This window comes from Erythrolamprus reginae, chromosome 2 (assembly GCF_031021105.1).
Source record: "Erythrolamprus reginae isolate rEryReg1 chromosome 2, rEryReg1.hap1, whole genome shotgun sequence".
Taxonomy (NCBI): Eukaryota; Metazoa; Chordata; class Lepidosauria; order Squamata; family Dipsadidae; genus Erythrolamprus; species Erythrolamprus reginae.
In genome coordinates this window covers 170,086,026-170,109,444 of record NC_091951.1, presented here as the reverse complement: position 1 = coordinate 170,109,444, position 23,419 = coordinate 170,086,026, and the positions used below count along the sequence as shown (strand labels likewise).

The 23,419-nt window shown below is 43.0% G+C and overlaps 1 protein-coding gene across 1 annotated transcript; it reads left to right on the top strand.

Moving 5' to 3' along the window:
- Positions 1-3,131: 3,131 nt before the first annotated feature.
- On the top strand, positions 3,132-19,904 carry SUOX (sulfite oxidase). The gene is given in 5 exon segments (XM_070740373.1): positions 3,132-6,305; positions 6,307-6,344; positions 8,335-8,401; positions 12,700-12,871; positions 13,889-19,904. Coding segments are annotated over 5 exon segments (2,196 nt in total). The 5' UTR covers positions 3,132-5,817; the 3' UTR covers positions 15,320-19,904.
- The last annotated feature ends 3,515 nt before the right edge of the window (positions 19,905-23,419 follow it).

Genomic DNA, 23,419 nt, shown 5'->3' with positions numbered 1-23,419 from the left:
GGGCTAGATGAATCAAAAATTGGAATTAAGATTGCAGGGAGAAATATCAACAACCTCAGATATGCAGATGAAAGCACTCTAAGGGCAGAAAGTGAAGAGGAACTAAAGAGCCTCTTGATATTGGTGAAGAAGGAGAGTGCAAAATTATAAGTTAGGTCCCACAGAGTGGATCTTCTCTGAGTCCCATCAACTAAACAATGTCGCTTGGTGGGACTCAGGGGAAGAGCCTTCTCTTTGGCGGCCCCGGCCCTCTGGAACCAACTCCCCCCAGAGATTAGAATTGCCCCCACCCTCCTTGCCTTTCGTAAGCTACTTAAAACCCACCTCTGCCATCAGGCATGGGGAAATTGAGATCCTCTTTCCCTCTAGGCCTTTACAATTCTATGCATGGTATGTATGTACCGGTATGTATGTATGTTTGGTTTTTTATATTAATGGGTTTTTAATCATTTTTAGTATTAGATCAAGGTTCGACAAACCCAGGCGCCTGGTCGCCAGTGGCGCCTAGAAAATGTTGTCTGGCGCCTAGAAAATGTTGCCTGCTGTACTGTATGTCAGCGTTTCCCAACCGGTGTGCCGCCTGGGCAGGGCGCTGCGGTGCCTCTGACCTCTCCGCTCCTGCCCGATGCCGCGGTTTCTGGCGCTCTCCTGCTGGGTCCCAAAGAAGGCAGGCAGGAAGGAGAGCTCCATTCTTCGCGCCTTTTTCCCGCCTTCCTTCTTTGGGGCCCAGCAGGAGAGCGCCAGAAACCGCGGCATCGAGCAGGAACCGGGAGGTCGGAGGCACCGGCACGGCAGCGCCCGCCCAGCTGAAGGTTCCCTGTCGTCATCGGCAAGTGTCCTTTGGGGCCCGGCGGGAGGGCACTGGCGGTGGGAGCGGGGGGGGGGGCCGCGGCTGCAGCGGCACAGGCAGTCGCGGGGAGATGGCGGGGGGAGCGGGGGGCGGCTAAAGCGGCCCCGGGCACCGTTCCCTGTACGCTTTTCCAGGGGCGCGCAGGGAGCCGCGGCCACCCGCCCGCCTACCGGATTTCCCTCCGCGCGGCTGGGGAGGTGGATTCGCCGCCCCCGCCAGCCCGATCTCCCTCCAGTGGCTGGTGACGTAGTTCTACCGCCCTCGCCAGCCTGATCTCCCTCCGTGGGGGTGTGGGGGGCGACGAACCGACGACCGGGGGCTGTCCGTCCGTGTTGGGTGGTGCAGGGCAGGCACAGGCAGCCCCAGGGGAGAACAAGGGAGGGAGAGAAAGGAAAGAGAGAGTAAGGGAGGGAGAGAAAATTGAATGAAGGAGGGAGAGAAAGAAAGAGTAAGAAGTAGAAAGGATAGAGAAAAAGGAAGAGAAAGGGAGGGGGAGAAAGGAAAGAGGGAGGAAGGGGGAGAGAAAGAAGATATGAAGGAGGGAGAAAAAGAAAGAGAGATAGGAAGGAAAGAGGGAGAGAAAGGAATGAGAGAGAAAGGGAGGGAGAGAAAGGGAATGAAAGAGGGAGAAGGGGTGAGAGATAGAAAGGATAGACAGAAAGGGAGAGAAAGGAAAGAGAGAAAGGGAGGGAGAGGAAGGAAAGAGATGAGAGAGGAAGGAGGAGACAGAAAGAGAGGAAGGAAGGAAGAGAGAAAGAAAGAGGGATGGAGAGAGAAAGGAAGGAAGAGAGAGAAAGAGGGAGGGAGAGAGAAATAGAGCGAAAGGGAGGAAGAGAGATTTTTTTTGTCCAAACTTTTTTTAGCGCCCCCCCCCCATGTTCCCCAGGATTTTGAAAATATGAAAAATGTGCCGCGGCTCCAAAAAGGTTGGGAAACACTGCTGTATGTGTATACAGTATATTTTTCCCGCCTTGTGTTTACGCCCAGAAATGGTACATCTTGGCTTCCGTAGCTCCGCCCATCAACCTCGGAGCGAGCTGCTTTCCCAGCGTCCCCTGCGCTTGCGTGCGTCTCTCCCTCCCCCCCTTGCCTCCATTCCGCCTCCTACTCGAACCCCTTCACTCCCCCCCACCGCACACAGACGCTCCGATCTTGGCCGCTCACCCGCCTTCGGAGAGAAGCGGAAGCCCCTCCCCTCCCGGCGTGAGGTTTTGTTCATTCCTCCTCCGGCCGCGTGCGCGGTGACTTCCGACCAGTAACCCCTCCTCCCCCCTCCCCCCCTCACCCGCGTCCCCGGCCCGGTCTCCCTTTCCTTCTTCTCTGTTTCGGTTTCTGACTAACGGTCTCCCCTCGGATCCCGACGGGAGTACAGCAGAGCCGGCTCGGCGGAGCCAGGCCTGCGCCGGGGGGGAGGGGGTGAAAGCGATGTCAGGTGGAGACTCGGCAAAAAACCAAGTTTGCTTAAAAAAAATTCTGGCTCCTAAATTTTTTGGCTGGCTCCTAGATTCTGAACAACTTTGTCGACCCCTGTATTAGATTACTATTGTACACTGTTTTATTGTTGCTGTTAGCCGCTCCGAGTCTCCGGAGAGGGGCGGCATACAAATCCAATAAATAAATAAATAAATAAAAGTAGGAAACTCAACATTAAGAAAACTAAGATCATGGCATCCTAACCTCTCAATTCCTGGCAAATAGATGGGGAAGAAATGGAGGTAGTGACAGATTTTATTTTCCTGGGCTCCAAGATCAACACAGATGGGGACTACAGCCAAGAAATTAAAATATGCTTGCTCCTGGGAAGGAAAGCTATGAGAAATCTAGACAGCATACTAAAACGAGACATCCCTCTGCTAACAAAAGTGCATATAATTAAGGCTATGATTTTCCCAGTTTCAAAGTATGGCTGTAAAAGTTGGACAATAAAGAAGGCTGAGCACCAAAGAATTGAGGCCTTTGTACTATGATGCTGGAGAAGACTCCTGCGAGTCTCTTGGACTGCAAGGCAATCAAACTGGTCAATCTTACAGGAGATCAACCCTGACTGCTCTTTAGAAGGCCAGATCCTGAAGATGGAACTCAAGAAGGAAGGACTCACTGGAGAAGAGCCTAATGCTGGGAAAGTTTGAGGGCAAAAGAAGAAGAGGACAACAACAGAGAATGAGGTAGCTTGCTAGAGTCACTGATGCAGTCTGTGTAAGCTCAAGACAAATTCCTTGTGTGTCCAATCACACTTGGCCAATAAATTCTATTCTATTCTATTAAGTGGACTCCAGGGGATGGTAGAGGACAGGATGGCCTGGAGGAACGTTGTCCATGGAGTCACAATATATTGGATACAACTTCGCAACTAACAACAACAGCACATATTTAAATCATGGTCTTTGAAAATCAAAGAGATAGGGCTGGGAAAAATTCAAATTTTGGCTACCAGTTAGTTGCTGCCTGGATTTTAGCTGCCCTTTTCTGATAGCTATGGTCTCCAGAACTGCATTCCAGAAGAGGATAGAGCAGTAGCTATTTTATTTGGGAATTCAGGGACTTTTAAGGGGAAAAATAAATATATTTAGCATTTGCAAATGCCTGTTTTATTCTTATGCCTTGTTAGCAGCATTCAAAAACAGCCCCAGAATGTGTGCTTCTCGCATTCTAGAGAAACGCTGGAGTTTCTGCTAAAGTTTTACTCGTGCACAAAATCTGTATGTTTACATAAAACTACACTTGCAAATATTGCTTTTATTGGCAGTATGGGAGAGGTTATCCTCCTGCACTTTACTTGGGAAGCAAGGGAGGAGTGCAGATCTGCAACTCCAAATTTATTCCCTGGAGGCCTGAGTAAGCCCTTAATTGCCAGCTATATTCTGCTTAAATATACTTTGCTTAAACTCACAAATGAAAGACACAATTTCATTTATGATTCGAGAAGCTTTATATACGAAATCACTTAAGTGTATTAATTGTGCATTACATTAGAATTATATGCATGTTTGTGTGTGTAATGCAACACATTCTTACCAATGCTGTACCATAATATGTATTATATTTTCAAAGGACATCATATACATTAGCTACATTAATAAGCATTATAAACTAATCTAGTCATCCTTGAATGTAACATAGGATCCAATTGATTTACGGAGCCAAAAAAAATTACATACCACAATTCAGGTGATGCCTAATAGCGAAAACTGTACCAAAGGTGCTTTTTCTTTGTCCTTGCAGATGTTTCATTTCTCATCCAAAAGGTTTTCCCTCTTCAAGGAAAAACAAACTCCTTTTGTTGCTTATTGAAAAAGCACTTTTGGGACAATTGGATGATTGAAAATCTGTATAGACATTTAGTAAAAACTGTACTTTTCATTTACCTTGAGCTTAAAGTAAATCAGGAGAATCCATAGAACAATAAAAATGCTGTATGAAAGTCAGATCAGAAATTCCTGGTTGCTTATTTGTACCCTATGACAATCATTAATGTATCTTTTCTTTCATGTATATTGAGAGCATATGTTCGAAAGACAAATTCCTTGTGTGTCCAATCACACTTGGCCAATTCTAAAAATATACTCAAGGAATGTTCAGAATTTTGAAAATGAGCTTTCTTGTTTGCAATATGAGATAAAGTTGAAAAAGAAACACTCGTTTTTTGCCTGCGACTGTCAAGTTACTTAAGTTGTCAATAGTTTCAGGAAAAATTGTGGTACCTGTTCAGAATTGAAAGATTTCATTAAAAAGTAATCTATCCCTATTGGTCCAACCAAACATTTCAAAAATAATAATGGCTAGAAAGTTAGATTTCTTCCTGCACTTGAAATCTTTCCAGCTCTTTTGATGGGGGTTATTTTTTTTGCTCCTAAGTCACACTTTTGACTGGGTATATTGGACACCAGTTTTCATAACTCCTTAGATGTGGATTAATTACTATATATTTGTTTGGAGAAGTTACTTCAAAATATTGTTTACCTTTTGTTTTTTAAGGCGTTTTAAGAAACACCCCCAAAGCCAGGTGTTTCAAAGAAGTCTGCCAATAGTAGCTAGTTTTAGCGTGTTGTAGCAGGTTGATGGTTTGGACTGGAACCAGCTTGAAAGGTTGGATTGGGACATGGTGGAGTTTCCATGAATTTGCATTCATCTGTTGAACTTGGTGGAAGTTATTTCCTGTTGAGCCCACACAACTTGTTTTTTGTTGCAACTTGGGGCATGATTGCACTTGGTGTTGTGGATTTGTCGGGTTTTTCTCTTTGTCTGGACTGCTGCTGTGACAGGACCATTGTCTCCCAGAACCAGCAATTGGACAATCAGATTGGGTGCAGCAGGTATGGGTACATGCCCCCCGAGTCTACGGAGAGGGGCGGCATACAAATTTAATAGGTAGGTAGGTAGGTAGGTAGGTAGATAGATAGATAGATAGATAGATAGATAGATAGATAGATAGATAGATAGATAGATAGATAGATAGATAGATAGATAGATAGATATCTTTATACTTTTGGATTATAATCTCTTCATTTCTATTTGTACTTTATTTTATTTTATTTTTCTCTTTTTAAATTGTGTTTTAACTGGTTAATTGTTTTGATGGTGGTTCGCTAGTCATAGTGACTAATTTGAGATATATTGAACAAATAAATAGATAGATAGATGATAGGTAGACAGACAGACAGACAGACAGACAGACAGACAGATAACAACTTTAGCTCATGGACCAGTTGTAGAGCACCAAGCAGTGTTAGGCTGTATGGCAATGGAAAGGAGCACAACAATGGCGACTGAAGATGTTTTTAATGTGGCTGTGTGGAATCAGTGACCTCAGGTGCCTTCCCGGCTTTGGCTGTGGGACCTTCATGGGCCGGGAAGCGTTGGGGCATGTACCTATAGATCTCTGCCGGCCTCAGGTGCCCGCCTGTCTCTGAGCTGGTGGGGGCCTTGGTGGGACAGGGAGAAAGTGGCGCTGCCTGGAGAGTTGACGGATGGGCATGCTAGGTGGTGTCCAAGCCTTGCAGGAAAGTAGGCTGAGCACCGGCCAGAGCACTTTCTTCATTCTCCCACCATCAAAAAGAAAGAAAGAGAAAGAAGACTGGGAAAGGCATAGATGTTTCTCATGCGCATTCACACATTCAGAGTTCTCTCATCTAGAGATACCTGCCTTTATCGCCTCTGCAAATAGTAAGCCAGGCCCCACCCCCATTTCCAGTACCCCAGCCCAGTCCCTCCTTGGAGGGAGTCATTCTGAGTTCATCTCCAGAGACACTGTGAGGGATACACTGATTTATCTGGTGGATAAAGTTGCTTGGATTCCCTCTGTGCTGAATTCCAGCCGTGGTGCAGGGCCGGTGGAGGCTAGAGGTGCTGGGTCTTACATGGTTATCTGGGAGGAGTTCAACCCTGTTGAACTTGAGGAAGAGGACAGGGTTCTCGCAGCTGTCAGTTTAGATCCGTGCCTCTCCTGGATAGTCAAGGGAGAAGACGTGGGATTGGTCCTGGGCAATAGTTACAGGTAGTCCTCAACGTATAACCGTTTGTTTTACTGACCATTCAAAGTTACAATGGCGCTGATAGAAGTGACTTATGACCTCTCCTCTTATTTAACATCTTCACGAGGCCACCAGGTGACGTGATCTTACAGTTTGGAGTGAGTTGTCAGCTGGTTTTCTTAGCACCTTTGGATCATAATCTCTCTTCATTTTTACTTATACTTTGTTTAATTTTATTTTTATCTTTTTATATTGTGTTTTAACTGGTTAATTATTTTGAGGATGGTTTGTTACCCCATAGTGACTGTAATTTGAAATAAATTGAATAAATAAATAAAATAATATTTTATCCTATTATTTTAGACCATGTTGCACAATTAAAATAGAGTTCCTCAGTTATTATTTGGAAGTCTATCTAGGTCTTCTGCTCTGCTTTCAGTTTCCCAATTTTCCATCTGCTGCAGAAAGTAATACTGTACAGTACTTCCTTATCTTATCTTATCCCCTAACAGCTGTTGGTGTCTTTTTTTTTCAACTACTGGCTGGCAGAAACTGCAGCTGAATGTCCCTCAGGGCTGTTTTTAAAAACTTACACCGTGCTTTGATCTTTGGGTTATAGAAACATAGAAACATAGAAGTCTGACGGCAGAAAAAGACCTCATGGTCCATCTAGTCTGCCCTTATACTATTTTCTGTATTTTATCTTAGGATGGATATATGTTTATCCCAGGCATGTTTAAATTCAGTTACTGTGGATTTATCTACCACGTCTGCTGGAAGTTTGTTCCAAGGATCTACTACTCTTTCAGTAAAATAATATTTTCTCATGTTGCTTTTGATCTTTCCCCCAACTAACTTCAGATTGTGTCCCCTTGTTCTTGTGTTCACTTTCCTATTAAAAACACTTCCCTCCTGGACCTTATTTAACCCTTTAATATATTTAAATGTTTCTATGCGAACATTTTTAAAAACCCAATAAGTAATTTGGTTAAATACTTTTTGCTTAGTCAAAATCAGACGAAGAATAGCTTCACTAAATCTTATTCTCAAACCTGCCTGCCTGTATACAAAGATGTAGCTTTTACAGGAACTGTAGTGTCCGGTCAAATATGCAGACTTTACAAACTACTTTTTAAGTTTCCTGTTATTAAAACAAATTGAGGAAGAGGAGGAGATGGATGGTTTTGTTTAAAATGAAGACTGCTGTTTCCTACTGTGATTGGGATTGCTCATGAATTGCAAAATAATTTTATTACATTTACATACCCGCCCAACTTCCAGCAGCTCTGAGGAGTATGCAGTTGTTAAAATATTTAAAAACAAACGAACAACAATAGAGAAAACATAATTAATAGAACACAAAGGGAAAACAGTGGCAGAGAGAAACAGGAAGGAAGAAAGGAACATCAGTTGTTCTCTTTAAAGACCAGAACAAAGAGCCAGGTTTATAGAGGACTTTCAAAATCCTAGTAGGGTGAATGCCATTTGAATTTGGGGAGAAGGGGACATCATTCCAGAGGGCAGGGTCAGCAGAGAAAATACACTTGTATTTTCAGTAAATGTCATTGGAATATGGAGCATGCCAATCCTGCCAGATGGAACCAATTGGACCGATACTATAAGAAATAAAGTATCTATTAAAAAGAAACCTAACGTTCTTTTCCTGTAATTTAGTGGTGGTTATTTTTTTCTTCTTCAACAGTGTACTTGTGTAGTGACTATCTAATGGGCATATTATCATCTTGGCACATCTTGGTAATAATTAGCTTTCTAAACTACTTTCTGGGAATAGCTGTTTAAAAAGAGATATGAATATTTTCTGTGTTAATCTTCAGCCACATTTTGACTTATAATGTTTACCGAATCGAAGTCAATATAAGTATTTGTCAGCAGTAAAGTTAAGGAGAAGAATGTGATTTTTTTCAAAGGTGCCTCTAGTAGGCATTTATAAGATTTTTATTTTATTTTATTTTTTTGGTGACAACTTTTGCTGATTTTCTCTTTTGCATGTAGGTTTGGGGAAGATGTTGCTGTCCAGATGCAGCGGAAATGGTTTCTGTACCCTTCAGAGAACATACTGGTATGGAAAAAGGGTTACTCATTTGAAAGCATATTTACAATGAAGGGAAACTTTTAATTCTGAAGAGTACATCCAAATTAAGAATTCCTGATATCTATAATTCTGTCAAAGTACAATGTTCCCTCGATTTTCACAGGGGATGCGTTCCGAGACCGCCCGCAAAAGTTGAATTTCCGCGAAGTAGAGATGCGGAAGTAAATACACTATTTTTGGCTATGAACAGTATCACAAGCCTTCCCTTAACACTTTAAACCCCTAAATTGCAATTTCCCATTCCCTTAGCAACCATTTAGATTATTACTATGTTTCTTTATTAAAGTTTATTAAAAAAATATGTATTAAAGGTGGACGAAAGTTTGGTGATGACATATGACGTCATCGGGCAGGAGAAACCGTTGTATAGGGGGGGGGGAACGCAAAGTATTTTTTAATTAGTATTTTTGAAAAACTGTGGTATAGACTTTTCGCGAAATTCGAACCCGCGAAAATCGAGGGAACACTGTAGTAGCAAAAAGCTATTGCCCAGAACACTTGGTCAACTAGAATCTCAGACATGGTGGCAATAATAGCAATAGCAATAACATTTAGACTTACATACCGCTTCATAGTGCTTTTACAGTCCTCTCTAAGTGTTTTACAGAATCAGCCTATTGCCCCCAACAATCTGAGTCCTCATTTTACCCACCTTAGAAGGGTGAAAGGCTGAGTCAACAGTGGTGAGATCTGAACTGCTGAACTACAGCTAGCAGTTAGCTGAAGCAGCTTGCAGTGCTGCACTCTAACCATTGCGCCACCCCGGCTCTTAATTAAATAATTAAACTAAACTTTTCATAAAGAAAAGTTATCATCAGAGATGCTTTTTATTAATGCTGTCTTGATGAAGTGAGAAGGGGTTCAGCTAAGGAGAAGAATGATGAGATAACCTTACTATTCATTATGATTGCTCATAAGATATTGGAATATCATAGTTGACTATTTTTAGACAGTGAATTTACTTCTGCGTTACTGTTAACTTATAGCAGGGCTGCCAAACTCCTGGCCCCTGGGCCGGATGCCTCACGCATTAGCCAGGCCTATGCCCAGTTTAGCAAAGGGGAGAAAAAGTCCTGATACGCCACGTGACATCACCGTGACAATGCAAGTTTGACACCCCTCCCTTATAGGATTGAAAAAAAAGGCAGTAAAGTACAAAGGTCTTCTTTTTAGACTGTTGGTACTGTTTTAAAAAAATCTAAGTTACCCAAATTTTAATCTCAGGTAAGATTAAATCAGTTTGATTAAATAACAGCTTATCTTGGTCTATCAACTTCCTCCTGTTCTCTTTTCAAACCTGTCCCAACTCCCCAAACCTGCCATTTCCCGCCCTCCCCCGAGATGGTGTTGCAGATTGTTAATAAAAGTTTTACAATTTAATAAAAACAAATCCAGACACCTTGCCCCAGTTTACCTAAATAATATTATTTCATTCTGTTTGCCTTGGCTCCTTGCCCTGACATATATATAGGCCTCTAATCTTATCTATAAATGCTTCCTTTCCCTTTTAGTAGGGCTTCTGCCTCTACGGTTCCAGGACAAGGATACAAACTTAGAGATCCTTTTTATTACTCATTCAATTTCACCTTGAGTGGAGGCAAAGGTTAATAAGTAATGTTTTTGAGATTCCTGGAAAGCGGATGTCTAACTCCTACTGCTTTTGATTGCAAAAGTCATGTTCAGAAGTTTAGGCTCTTCCACGAAGAGCAAGCATCCAAGCATAGCAAAAACAAAGTTTATTTTAAAAAGAATAAATGATATTGACAAAATTGAACAGGTCCAAGGACGGGCTACAAGAATGGTGGAAGGTCTTAAGCATAAAACATATCAGGAAAGATTTAATGAACTCAATCTGTATAGTCTGGAGGACAGAAGGAAAAGGGGGGACATGATTGAAACATTTAAATATGTTAAAGGGTTAAATAAGGTCCAGGATGGAAGTGTTTTTAATAGGAAAGTGAACACAAGAACAAGGGGACACAATCTGAAGTTAGTTGGGGGAAAGATCAAAAGCAACATGAGAAAATATTATTTTACTGAAAGAGTAGTAGATCCTTGGAACAAACTTCCAGCAGACGTGGTAGATAAATCCACAGTAACTGAATTTAAACATGCCTGGGATAAACATATATCCATCCTAAGATAAAATACAGAAAATAGTATAAGGGCAGACCAGATGGACCATGAGGTCTTTTTCTGCCGTCAGTCTTCTATGTTTCTATGTGTTCTGTTGCACTTTGTGCATGCTAAAATAAAACCTGCAGTGGCATGTTAAACTTGTTGAAAAATTCAATCCATGTGCTTTGGTTAGATTGCTGTCTTGGAGGCCAAACGTATTCTGATTTTAACGACCCAAGTGTGTGTGTGTGTGTGTGTGTGTGTGTTTTAAAATTTTATTTTAAAGAAAAGGAACAATTCAGCTGCAAAAACTTTGCTTGCTTCTGCTTTCAGGGAAATGTTTTTCCTTTTTCTAATCATAATCCAGAAGGTGCTTCCTTGTTGAATTTATTCTGAACCTTTCAGCTTTCTAGATGTGGTGAATGCCAGCTGCTCTCAAAAACAAAGCCAAACTCTGCCAAGTCAAGAGAAGGCCAGCCAAGGAACTAAACAAACTCTTGCGTTAGACATCTGGTAATTCCAGGGGTGGGTTCCACTTACCTTCACCACCGGTTCCCATTGCAATGTTTCGCCCACATAGACTCACTAACACTCACTCTCTCACACACACACCCTCATTCAATTCTGCTTCTGCACATGCTCAGTAGCTATAATCAGCCCAAAGCACAGCTGAGGAGCTGATCAGCTCTGCTTCGGGCAAAGGAACAAAGGTAAGTATAAACCCATGATGCCGTTGTGATGTCACCAGTGGGTCGCTACCGGTTCTGGCGATCTGGTCCGAACCAGGAGGAACCCACATTTTGGCAACTCGCCCTCTAGGTCGCATGTTTCACTCTATTCTCTCTGAAAATAGAAAACCGTCTTTTTGTTTTAAGAAGATTTATTTGAAAGTAGGTTTTGGGGATTCTTAGGTTTTGTTGCTTGGAGCCCAGACGAGAGTTTCTTCTGCTTCCTGGCAGCTTCCTTTAATGTTTTTCCCCCTCCTCCTCCTTCTTCCAGTAATGGATTTCTACAGTGCTCTTTGCTCATTGCTTTTCTGTGTTTGCATCACAAGCTTTGTAAGTGTGGCACATGATACAGCACATTCAAAAACCTCCTAGTTGTGACCCAGTACATTTAAAGGACACCGGGACACCTCTTCTTAAATGTCTACCGCACGAATCCCAGCGACCGATAAGGTCCCACAGAGTGGGCCTTCTCCGGGTCCCGTCAACTAAACAATGTCATTTGGCGGGCCCCAGGGGAAGAGCCTTCTCTGTGGCAGCCCCGGCCCTCTGGAATCAACTCCCCACGGAGATTAGAATTGCCCCCACCCTCCCTGTCTTTCGTAAACTACTCAAGACTCACTTATACCGCCAGGCATGGGGGAGTTGAGACACCTTTTCTCAGGCTCTTTTATACTTTGTTTTATGTTTGGTATGAATGTGTTGTTTGGTTTTTTAAATAATGATAGGGTTTTATATGTTTTTTAATATTAGATTTGTTCTACTATAATATTGTTTTTATTATTGTTGTGAGCCGCCCGAGTCTTCGGAGAGGGGCGGCATACAAATCTAATAAATTTATTATTATTATTATTATTATTATTATTATTATTATTATTATTATTATTATTATTATTTGCTTTCTACCATCAGAAAGGACTCAACCACAGTTTGCAAAACCCACTTGAGCACCATTCATCATTACCCGCCATAAAGAACCGAGGGGGTAAAATAGCTTTGGCAGAGCTGCTGAGAATTCTGCCCTGGTAACCTGAAGCTCTCCAGAAAATAGAGCTGCACTGCTACATAGGATCAAGCGTCCATCAGACATGGACTGCTACTTTTGTGGACCATAATCGTTTGGTTCCAGGAACTGTGCAAACTGGGTAGCAGTTCAGTTGAAGACCTGATCCAGGTTCCTTGTCCCTAATGTTCAGAGGCACAGCTTCTAGCTTCTTGTTAGGTTATTTTCCAGAATATGTCTTTTTTTCCCTCTTTCTCTTTTTAAAGATCTCTTAAGATAATAGATGACATGTTGTCATTCTTTGAGAAAATGATATGTTTCTGATCTTTCATTAAAAAAGGCTTAATATTCTGTGCAGTGTTTCTGGCTCTACATGTTAAAGTATTGCATTTGACCTGTTTTTGTTTTAAACCTTACAGGTCAAGAGAGATGACTTGGAGAAACTGTCCTCCCACTTATTGGGTGCGGATCCCCTTCTGTGCCCATAGCACTTGGAACAGTGCTGGCAACAGGAGGCGCAGGCTGATGGTAGCAGCGGGAGCAGGCCTGGGTGTGTGCAGCATCTTGGCTTATGGAAACCACCATTGGCAGGTGAGGGAGTGAAGGATGGCACGACAGGTCACCCAGGAATGAAACGTGGAAGTCCTCAGCAGTTCAACTCTGCTTCAGTTGACACTTTCTAAATGCTTTCTCAGTGGCATAGAGGTTAGAGTGTAGTACTGAATACTACTTCTACTGGCTGGCTGCAGTTCAGCCATTCAAATCCCGCCAGGTTGACTCAGCCTTCCATCAAGGTTGACTCAGCCTTCCATCCTTCCAAGGTGGGTTAAAATGTGGGCCCAGATTGTTGGGGACAATATGTTGACTCTGTAAACCACTTAGAGAGGTAGTTGTAAAGCACTATGAAGAGGTGTAAAAGTCGAATCGCAATTGCTATTGCTTTCTGGTTTAAGAAAATAGAGATTTTTTAAGAATCAAAGGCCCCGTTACTGAAGGAGCCCAAAAGGTATGTCCCAGGTCATGTGTAGTCACTGTTAATGCCAAAAGAATGGATGGAGTCAAATATTGGTTCCCTCCTCTCTTTTTTTTTAGCTTGGGACAGATGCCTCAGGCAGCTATATTGCTGCTTAAAACTACTTAAACTGTACCCCCATGTAGCCCCTGACGTCCCCTATTTTTGGACTGTGGTCTGGACCAGTGTTTCCCAACCGTGGCAACTTGGAGATATTTGGACTTCAACTCCCAGAATTCCCCAGCCAGCATTGCTGGCTGGGGGATTCTGGGAGTTGAAGTCCAAATATCTCCAAGTTGCCAAGGTTGGGAAACACTGGTCTGGACATTTGAAACCATGTCTGGTAGGGCTTTTGAGTTGAGAGAAACATCTCTGAGTACTGTCGGTGAAGATTCTTAGTCTTCCAGAGAGAATTATCTGGAAGAAGGTGAGTCATGGCAGCTGGACTTGTTGGTTTGAGACATTCAGCTGTCCATCCAAGCAGCCTCTTCAGCCTGAATTGCTAGGGGAATCTGAGTAGGCAAAGAGGGTCGCTGGAATGTGCCAGCTCCCGTGTACTGTTTCTTTCCTGATTGCCTCTTTTGGTTTTCTCGCAGGCAGCCACGGCTGAGGCTCCACAGGCCACACATACCGCCTCCTTCCCTCGCTTCACCCGAGAAGAAGTGGCCCGCCATCATAACGAAGCGAATCGGGTGTGGGTGACGTACGGCAGTGATGTTTTTGATGTCACCGATTTCTTAGAGCTCCACCCTGGGGGCAAAAGCAAGATTCTACTGGCAGCAGGCGGGGCCTTGGAACCCTTTTGGGCGCTCTACGCTATGCATAAACAAGACCATGTCCAAGACATCCTCCGAGAATATAAAATAGGAGAGCTGAGCCCAGAAGAGCCTCCTCTGCCAAGCCCAGATGACCCTTACGCCAATGATCCTCCGCGCCACCCTGCTCTCCGAATCAATACCCTCAAGCCCTTCAATGCGGAACCTCCTCCAGAGTTACTGGCAGAATATTTTTTGACCCCTAACCAGCTCTTCTTCACGCGCAACCATCTCCCTGTGCCAGTGGTGGATCCTGAAGCCTATCGCCTGCGTATTCGGAGACCCTCTGGACAGACCCTGTCCTTATCTTTGCGTGATCTGAAAAAGAATTTTCCAAAATACGAGGTTACCTCCACCATACAGTGTGCTGGCAACCGCCGGTCAGAGATAAATGCCATCAAGAATACCAACCGGCTTGGGTGGAACATTGGGGCCATTAGCAATGCCCGTTGGGGTGGTGTCCGGCTTCGGGATGTTCTAATGAAAGCTGGGTATCAACCAGGGGAGGAGGGTCATGTCTCCTTTGAGGGCCTGGACAAGGACCACAGTGGCACTGTATATGGAGCCTCCATCCCCTTTCAGAAAGCCATGAGCCCGGATGTGAACGTCCTCTTAGCCTATGAGATGAATGGGGAGGAGCTGCCTCGAGACCACGGGTACCCTCTCAGAGTTATTGTGCCAGGAGTAGTGGGGGCCCGCAGTGTAAAATGGCTGGCTCAGATTACAGTAGGGCCAGAGGAAAGCAAGAGCCACTGGCAGCAAAAGGATTACAAAGGATTCTCTTCCTCCGTAACCATGGAGACGGCGGATTTCTCCAAGGCGCCTGCCATTCAAGAGATGCCCATCCAATCTGCCATCACCGAGCCATCTTCTAAGACAGCTGTCTTTCCTGGGGAGCTCACGGTGAAGGGCTATGCCTGGAGTGGTGGGGGGCAGAGGGTGATCCGTGTAGATGTCTCCCTGGACGGTGGGAAAAACTGGCAAGAGGCAACGCTGACCGGTGAGGAGCAGCTGCCCGGCCGAGCTTGGGCTTGGAAGCTTTGGCAGCTGGATACTTTTGTGCCTGTTGGAACCAAGGAGTTGGACATTGTCTGCAAGGCGGTGGACACCAGCTACAACGTGCAACCCGAACGCGTGGAACCACTCTGGAACATTTTGGGAGTTCTCAACAACGCTTGGCATCGGGTCCGTGTCTACGTGGAAGAGGAGTGAGCCTTGAAGCACCTTGGCTTCCCTACATTTTTCTGCTGCTGCAGGGCCATTAGCCCCTGCCCCCTGGAAGAAGCCAAGAAGAAAGGCCGAGTCCTTGAACAGGGGTCTGGTGACTTCTGGACTTCTTTCTTCATTCTCTGTGCAATTCCTGTGATTGTAGAATTTCCAGGCTAAGGCAGGGGTAGGGTGAGTAACTCTGGCCTTTTATGACTTGTGGACTTCAACTCCCAGAATTCCTCAACCAGCCATGATGCTGGCTTAGGAATTCTGGGAATTAAAGACTACAGGTCGTAAAGGGATTATAGACGCTCACCTGAATCTAAGGTGTTTATTTTCTTCTTCCAAGGGTGTGGTGATCTCAGAAGTGTTGCTCGCTCTCCTTCGTTTAGCTTTCTCCTTAACGGAGATCCACTTTCCTCAGGAATTTTGGATTTGGACTTTTATACTCTATAGAATTCTTTCAGTTGTCTAAACTTCACCGAATTGTGGAGATTTTTTTTTAGGGTTCTCCCCCAAAGTTTTATGAACGTTGCGAGCACATGCACCAAGACAAATTCCTTGTGTGTCCAATCACACTTGGCCAATAAAAATTCTATTCTATTCTATTGGATCACTTGACACTAAACCAAATAACCCCTTTTTTAAGGAACGTAGGGCATTTTATTACCTTGCTTTCTCCAACTTTGGCCTTGCTGTATTTAGTGCCTTCAGCTATTTTATGGGAAAACTTGAGGAATTGATATTTCTCTCACAATTAACACTGAGGAATATCGGAAACTTGGCATTTTTGCTTAAAGACCTGGGAGCCTTGCCCCAATATCACGTCTGCCAATCAGTTCTTGCTGCATGAATACACCACAGCAACTCTTCTTCTAAGCTGTTATTCTGGGCAGGTTTTCCAATCGCCTAGAATCCGTAATGTTGGAGTAAGAAACCTGATATACCCGGCTGCTTTGATCTGCTCTCAAGAAACACGGACTAGCTTATGTCTGGCTTAGTGGTTTCCTGTTGCTGGTGTGTTGTAACCTTGGTCAACATGCCTTCACTAACTTTGCTGCTATAATTTTATTTATTTAGTAAACAATTTTAGACAGCTGTCCAACTCAGACAGACATAATTCCAGGTGACTTAAAGAAGATTTTTTTTTTTAATCCACCATGTAACAAAACCCATCCCACCCACATGACAGCAACAAGACAATCAAATCAACCATTTGATCATATCGACCTTCCATCATGGTTCCCAGGCCTGCTGACAAAGCTACATTTTTAGGATATTTTGGAAAAGCAGCAAGCTAGGGACCACCCATACCTTTTAATTTTATTTATTTTATTTATTAGATTTGTATGCCGGCCCTCTCCGAAGACTCGGGGCGGCTCACAACAATAATAAAACAGGGTACAATGAACAAATCTAATATTTAAAAGATATCTAAAAACTCATTATTTAAAAAACATACAACACAAGCACACCATACATAAAACTATATAATTTTGGGGAATAATGTTCCATAACGAAGGAACCAGCAGAGAGAAGGCCCTAGTACTTAATTGATGGGACCTCTAACATGACTTACCTTTCTGTTCTTGTGGGCTGGGTTTAATTTCTTCATTTTATTAGTGCACCTGCAGATTCCGCTGAAATAAGAGCTGTTTCTAATTTCTCGTTCTGCAAAATAGATTGGTTGTCCCAGATATAAAACTGAATGGGATTCTTGAGCCATTGGCAGGCAGCCTGGGGAGAAGAGTAGATTTCATCACCTGTTATCCTCACTAGAATTCTTTTCTGTCTGGGGACCGGCCCGTGTACTTTATTTATAGAGAAGTGGCCTGGACATGCACTTTGAGAAACATTTTAAATTAAGTCTCCTGAGCCAGCAGGTTTCACAGAGAGAATGGATCAAGATGAGAGACTGCCGCATAGGGGATCCTGTTTTATGAAAAACAGCCAGGCGAGGAAGGAGGGCTTTGAGCAGAAAAAGTTAACATTTTCTTTGCATGCATAGCCTGAGCTTCACAGAGAGTCTCCTATTGCCACACGAATTGCTGCTCTTGGTGGTAGCAGATATTTAATTTAATGACCATTTGAAATTACAATGGCACTTTAAAAAAGTGACTTATTACCATTTTTCACACTTGCAGCATCCCCATGGCCATGTGATCAAAATCAAGATGCTTGGCAATTGCTTCGTATTTATGGCGGTCGCAGTGTTCCAGGGCAATGCGATCCGCTTTTGCGACCTTCTGACAAGCAAAGCCAGAGGGGAAGCCAGATTCCCTTAAGCAACCGTGTTGCTAATTTTAACAACTGCAGTTATTTGCTTAACGACGGTGGCAAGCAAGATTGTAAAATGGAGCAAAACAACAATCTTGCTTAGCAACAGAAATGTTAGGCTCAATTGTGGCTATAAATTGAGGAACTGCCTGTGCTCATGATAGGTCATAAATGACATGCATGGATTAGACCCAAATCAAATTCAGAAGTGAATTATTTAAGGCCCTAAAGCTGTAAAAAAAAAAGTTTATTGCCTAAACAATAAGTGCCAGATTAACTGCCCTGAAAAAACCGCCTCTAAGTAGAGTGCCACCAAAGAGAAAATTGTCCCCTGAAAATTGCCCTCATTAATTTATATTTGGTATTAACACCTTGAGAAGAAGCTGTAACCATGATTTTTGCAATTTGCCAGGCTCTTTAACTGTCTGAAATCCAAGATACAAGGCTCAGTATCGGCATTGAGCACCAAAATTATATCTAGGAAGGGAAAGAAAGCTGTGGACTTTCCTATAAGGTGTTTAACCATGAACTAATAAACCATGAATGGTGCTATATGACTCATCAAGCTATGAACCATGTTTTATAATGCTCATTTGCCAAGTTCACAAAACATTTTTGTTCAAACCCAAACCAACCACACAAAATAGCTCAAGGTGTCATTGGGACAGAGTTCCTTTTTGCTGCCCAACATTGAATTTTTGTTAGGTTACTCTTTTTTCCCTTTCACTCAGGGCCATCCTGTTTGAGAGCTGTAGATCAAAACAGCTGGAGGGCATCAGGTTTGCCCGCAGGTGGTCCTGCTGAAGCTCTCCTGCAAGATTGCTTTGTTGCTCTGCGTATCAGTTCAAGCCGGCAGCTGGATTGATTCCTCCAGGTTGATTGATGGGTTTGTCTGCAGTTCTCCTGCATGTCAGCACTGCAGCACGGCTGTATCAATCCTCAGTGGCAGAGAAAGGGGTTAATGGAGGGAAGAGCATTGCTGTGGTTGTATTGTTTTCCCATCTTTGATAGGCTAAAGCCGAAAAACAGAATGAAAAATTAGATGAAAGTTCTCTTAACACTTTCCAAGCTCTGGAATTTAATTTTGGATTTATTTTTTTAAAGCATGCGTCCTCCCATAAGAAGTGGTTTGTGTGCCTTTTTAGTCATTATTTTTTAAAGCTATATTTGCTACCCCTGTTTGGAGTGGTAGGAAATGATTGTATGGTATTCTCTATTGTTGGGGACTTGTAGAAATTCTGGGGCTAAATGGATCTTCCTCACAGCCACATATACCACTTTGTAAAGGAAAAAACAATCAGAGAATTCTTTTACTTTTGCTGCGGTAACTACACCTTACAAGTTCCCTCAGATTCTTTGCTTGGTTATATCTTGGATCCTAGGATCATCAACTCCATGTTGGCTGGTGTTGGATCATGATGACTCTCGCTCTCAGGCAAAAACTAACTGGTTGGAAATGGTTGAACGCAGAGCAGTGCCCCCCAACGGTGTTGCATTGAGAAAGTTGGTTTGTTACAACATCATGATTCAAACAAAGCCTAAGCATTCTTTTTGGAAACGCAATACAAACGTATCTTGATAAGAGCTAACAGACATAGAATCTCCTAAGTGGAAATTCTGACATTTTGAAATGAGGAACTTGCCATATATTTTCACCATTAGTGGAAAGCCGCTCAGATTAAGCCTTTCTGTTGTCACAGGTTGAAGTCTGAAAAAAATGGAAGACTAATGTTAGGGGGTTGTTTTGTTTTTAGTTTCCTTCGTTTCTAACTTCCTTGGATATATTTATAACATGGCAAATAAGGTGGATGTGTTTGGGCTTTAAGAGATTCCAGTGTGGAAATTGGATTTCTCTAATCATTGCCCTTCCTCAGGTTAATCTGGAGAAATTCTCCAGACTTGTTCCCTCACAAAAACTAGACAATCAAAACCTGGGCAATATATATATATACGGAGATACAAATTAATAACAGATGGATACATAGTTGAAATATTGGGTGTTTTTGCTATAACAATGTGATGGCAGCCCAGATTTCTCCTTCCTGAACTATCCTAGCATAATCAAATACGATCCTAGCATAATCATATGTGTGAATGACCTTGGGGGGACGAACAAAAAAGATGCTGCCTAAGAAACAACCAAGCAATAGAAGGGGGAGAGCCCCTAAGAGCTTAATGATCAGAGGAAGAAACTTGGGAAGGACCTGCCCTAATTGATCAGCCAGTTAAAAGTGATGGCAGGGAATTTGTACTTGTAGACTTGCAAGATTCTTTAATGTAGCTTTACAATAAAGTAGAATTAGTTCATCTAGCCCTGTTTCATGTCTGGTTTATCAGGGAGTGTTGAATGTTTAAGAGCATGTACTCCTCCCTTATAAGCATCCCTCATCATAGCTAGAGTCTTTGGAGAGGGGCGGCATACAAATCTAATAAACTATAACTATAGGGGGGAAATTAGAAGAAGCTGTTTTGGGATCTTAAAAAGAGTCCAAGGAAGAAGAGAGCTGCCCTTTTATTTTATCCTGCCCAATGCTGATGTTTCTCAGTTCCGTTGTCCCCCTAGCCCAGGGATGTCAAACTCGCATCATCACAGCGTCTGTCAGCGTCCCAATAAACATCTAAGTCAGGTGACGTATCAAAACGTTTCTCCCCTTCACAAAACTGGGTGGGGAAACAGGTATCAAACAGATATAATCGAGAGAGATTAAAGGTGATGAAACAAAACATTTGCCCATTGTTTCAAACTGATGTCAACAGGGAAGTCATTTCTATAAAGTTCAGGGCTATTCCCTCAAGAAGACGTTCTGTTGCTCAAGGAGTTCCAGTTAATTAGCCAGAAAGAACAAACAACAATATGAACTTGTTGCCCTTCCTGTGTTTCAGACTACCGTTCTCATAATCTGGTGATTGCCAGGACATCAGGTGGGCTATAACTAAAAGACTGCACAGACTGCTGGCTGTGAAAGGCTCAAGGGCCTTTGTCACTATGGCTGACCCTACAAGACAGCCTTCAAGCTGACATCTTGGTGGTTGGATGGGAATGTTGAAAGTTCTACATCTGGATTGCATCACTTTGAAGAGGCCACCACATTTATAAGCACAGTTTATATTTTGTTGTTTGGCTTTAAGAATGACATAGAATCAGCAGCTTGAAAATATAGTGAGAACCTGTAGTTATATCAGGTTGTAGACTCTCAGGGGTGAAATTCAACAGGTTCTGGAGAACCAGATGTGGAAAGTTCGTAGAACCAACAAATACCACCTCTGGCTGGCCCCAGAGTTGGAAGGGAATGGGGATTTTGCAGTATCCTTCCCCTGCCACGCCCACCAAGCCACGCCCACAGAACCGGTAGAGGAATTTTTTGAATTTCAGTCCTGCTCTAACTCTGTTCATAATGAGTGCACATTTATCCACTGGAGCTTTCTTGCCCTGTATTTCAGGGTGTGGAAATTTTGCAATCTAAACAGACCAACTGATCTTCACAGCAGCTGGGAAGTAATAAATGATAATCCTCTGGATATCATTAAGTGTGCTGAGCAATCTGAACCCACCTGCAGAAACCAGTATACTCTCTGTAGTGGTTCCATATACATTCCATTTGTGATCTGTCTTCATTCCAAGCTTATATAGGAGGCTGATGCTTCTCGGGAAAAAAATCATTTTCAGTGTTACATTTGAAAGATCTCCCACTCCCCAATAGTACTTACTAAAAGTCCTACCTTGTTTTTCATTCCATCTTTGTAGATTCTTTCTCCTTCGGTCAAAAGTTGTGGATTTATTTATTTTCTTTTATTTATTTGGTCGGATTTCTACACTACCCTTCTCCGCTGACTCAGAGCAGCTTACAACAAAGGAATACAATACAATACAATAAAACGAGTGAAACCCAACCTAAGACTAAAACTAATAGTTAAAACCCCAATACTATAAAAAGCATTCATTCAACAACCATCACTCAATCACATCCATGACCAGAGCAGTTCCACAGCTCCAAGCCTGCCAACAGAGATAAGTTTTTAAGCCTTGTGAAAGGCCAGGAGGGTGGGGGCGGTACAGATCTCTGGAGGGATTTGATTCCAGAGGGCTGGGGCAGCCACAAAGAAGGCCTTTCCCCTCGACCCCGCCAGCTGGCATTGCTTAGCTGATGGGACCTGGAGAAGGCCGACTCTGTGGGATCTGACCAGCATTGGGATATGAGAGGGAGAAGACAGTCCCATGAGTAACCTAGTCCTAAGCCATGTAGGGCTTTATAGGTCATAACCAACACTTTAAATTGCTATTGTTTTCTTGCTCTGGTTAGATAAGAAATAGCCAAGGATGAACCAATAAGACTGTCATTTTGTTACAGAAAGCTGGTCGCAGTTTTTTTGTTCAGTTGTATTCTGGAACAATACACCAGGGAATCCAACCTGTGATTGATGGATGGATTTTGCTACCTTTGAGTCAGTGTTCAATCCTGGTAAATGCCTGGATTAGTTCCTGCAGTCATCTTGGCAAGATTTTCAGAGAGCTTCCCATTCCCAGGGCTGAGACCCAGGAGGTGGGGTGGGCTGGCCTACCGTCATCCAGCTGCCTTTATGCCTCAGGCAGGACTGGCGGTGGGGGTAGCCCCTAACTGAAAACCTGGTGTCCATCAATGTATTATTCCTCCTTCATTAAAAGTTGTTTCTGAAGGTGGTTCATTCATTCAAAGGTTCATTGTTTTATACAAATTCAGAAAGGAGTTGAATAAACCATAGCTATTAACCATTGGTCAACCTGATACGAATATAAACGTTGGGATATGTTGTTGTTGTTATTTATTATTATTATTATTATTATTATTATTATTATTATTATTATTATTTATTAGATTTGTATGCCGCCCCAATATGCATACATAATGGATTATACTAGGTGCGGGGTGAATAAGAGAGCTAGAATGATAAGATAAATTCTAACCTTTAAAAAAAAATGCCTTTCTTAAAACTTAAATAAGACAATTATCTCACCATAGATTGAAAATAGAAGAGATGTTTCAATTCACGTATTCTTTGCTTTTGAATCTAATAGGCTATGTGAACCCTGCTCCTGTAGGTTATGTGAGTGTGAAGCTTGAACGTCAGCAAAAATTTGTCAGCTTATATAGCTGAAAATTTACTATAGTGTTTTACTTAGCCTAATGCAGTGATGGCGAATCTTTTTTTTCCTTGGGTGGCCAAAAGAGTGTGTGCACACGCTATCATGCATGAACAAGTGCACGCACCCGTAATTCAATGCCTGGGAAGGGCAAAAACAGCTTCTGCCACCCCTGGAGGCCCTCTGGAAACAGCCTGCTTCCCAACTTCTGGTGGGCCCAGAAAGGCTTGTGTTTCTCCCTCCCCAGGCTTCAAAGGCTTCCCTGGGAGCCAGGGGAGGGTAAGACGCTCTCCCCCATCTCCCCGGAGGCTCTCTGGAAGCCAAAAAATGCCCTCCCAGAGCCTCTGTGCAAGCCAAAAATCAGCTAGCCAGCACACACATGCACGTTGGAGCTGAAGTAGGGCAACGGCTTGCATGCCAGCAGATATGGCTCCGTGTGCCATCTGAGGCATCCGTGCCATAGGTTCGCCATCACTGGCCTAATGTCTGAGAATGACCCCAAGCAAGAAATATGACTTTGTTGGAGATATGTAGGAACTTGCTATTAGCTAGACAGAAAGGACTGGAGCACTTTTAAAGTCCAGAACAACCGGATAACCTTTGGAAGCAGCTTAGATAGATACTCCCTAATCCATTTCATATAATAATATAAGATTATTATTATTATTATTATTATTATTATTATTATTATTAATTAGATTTGTATG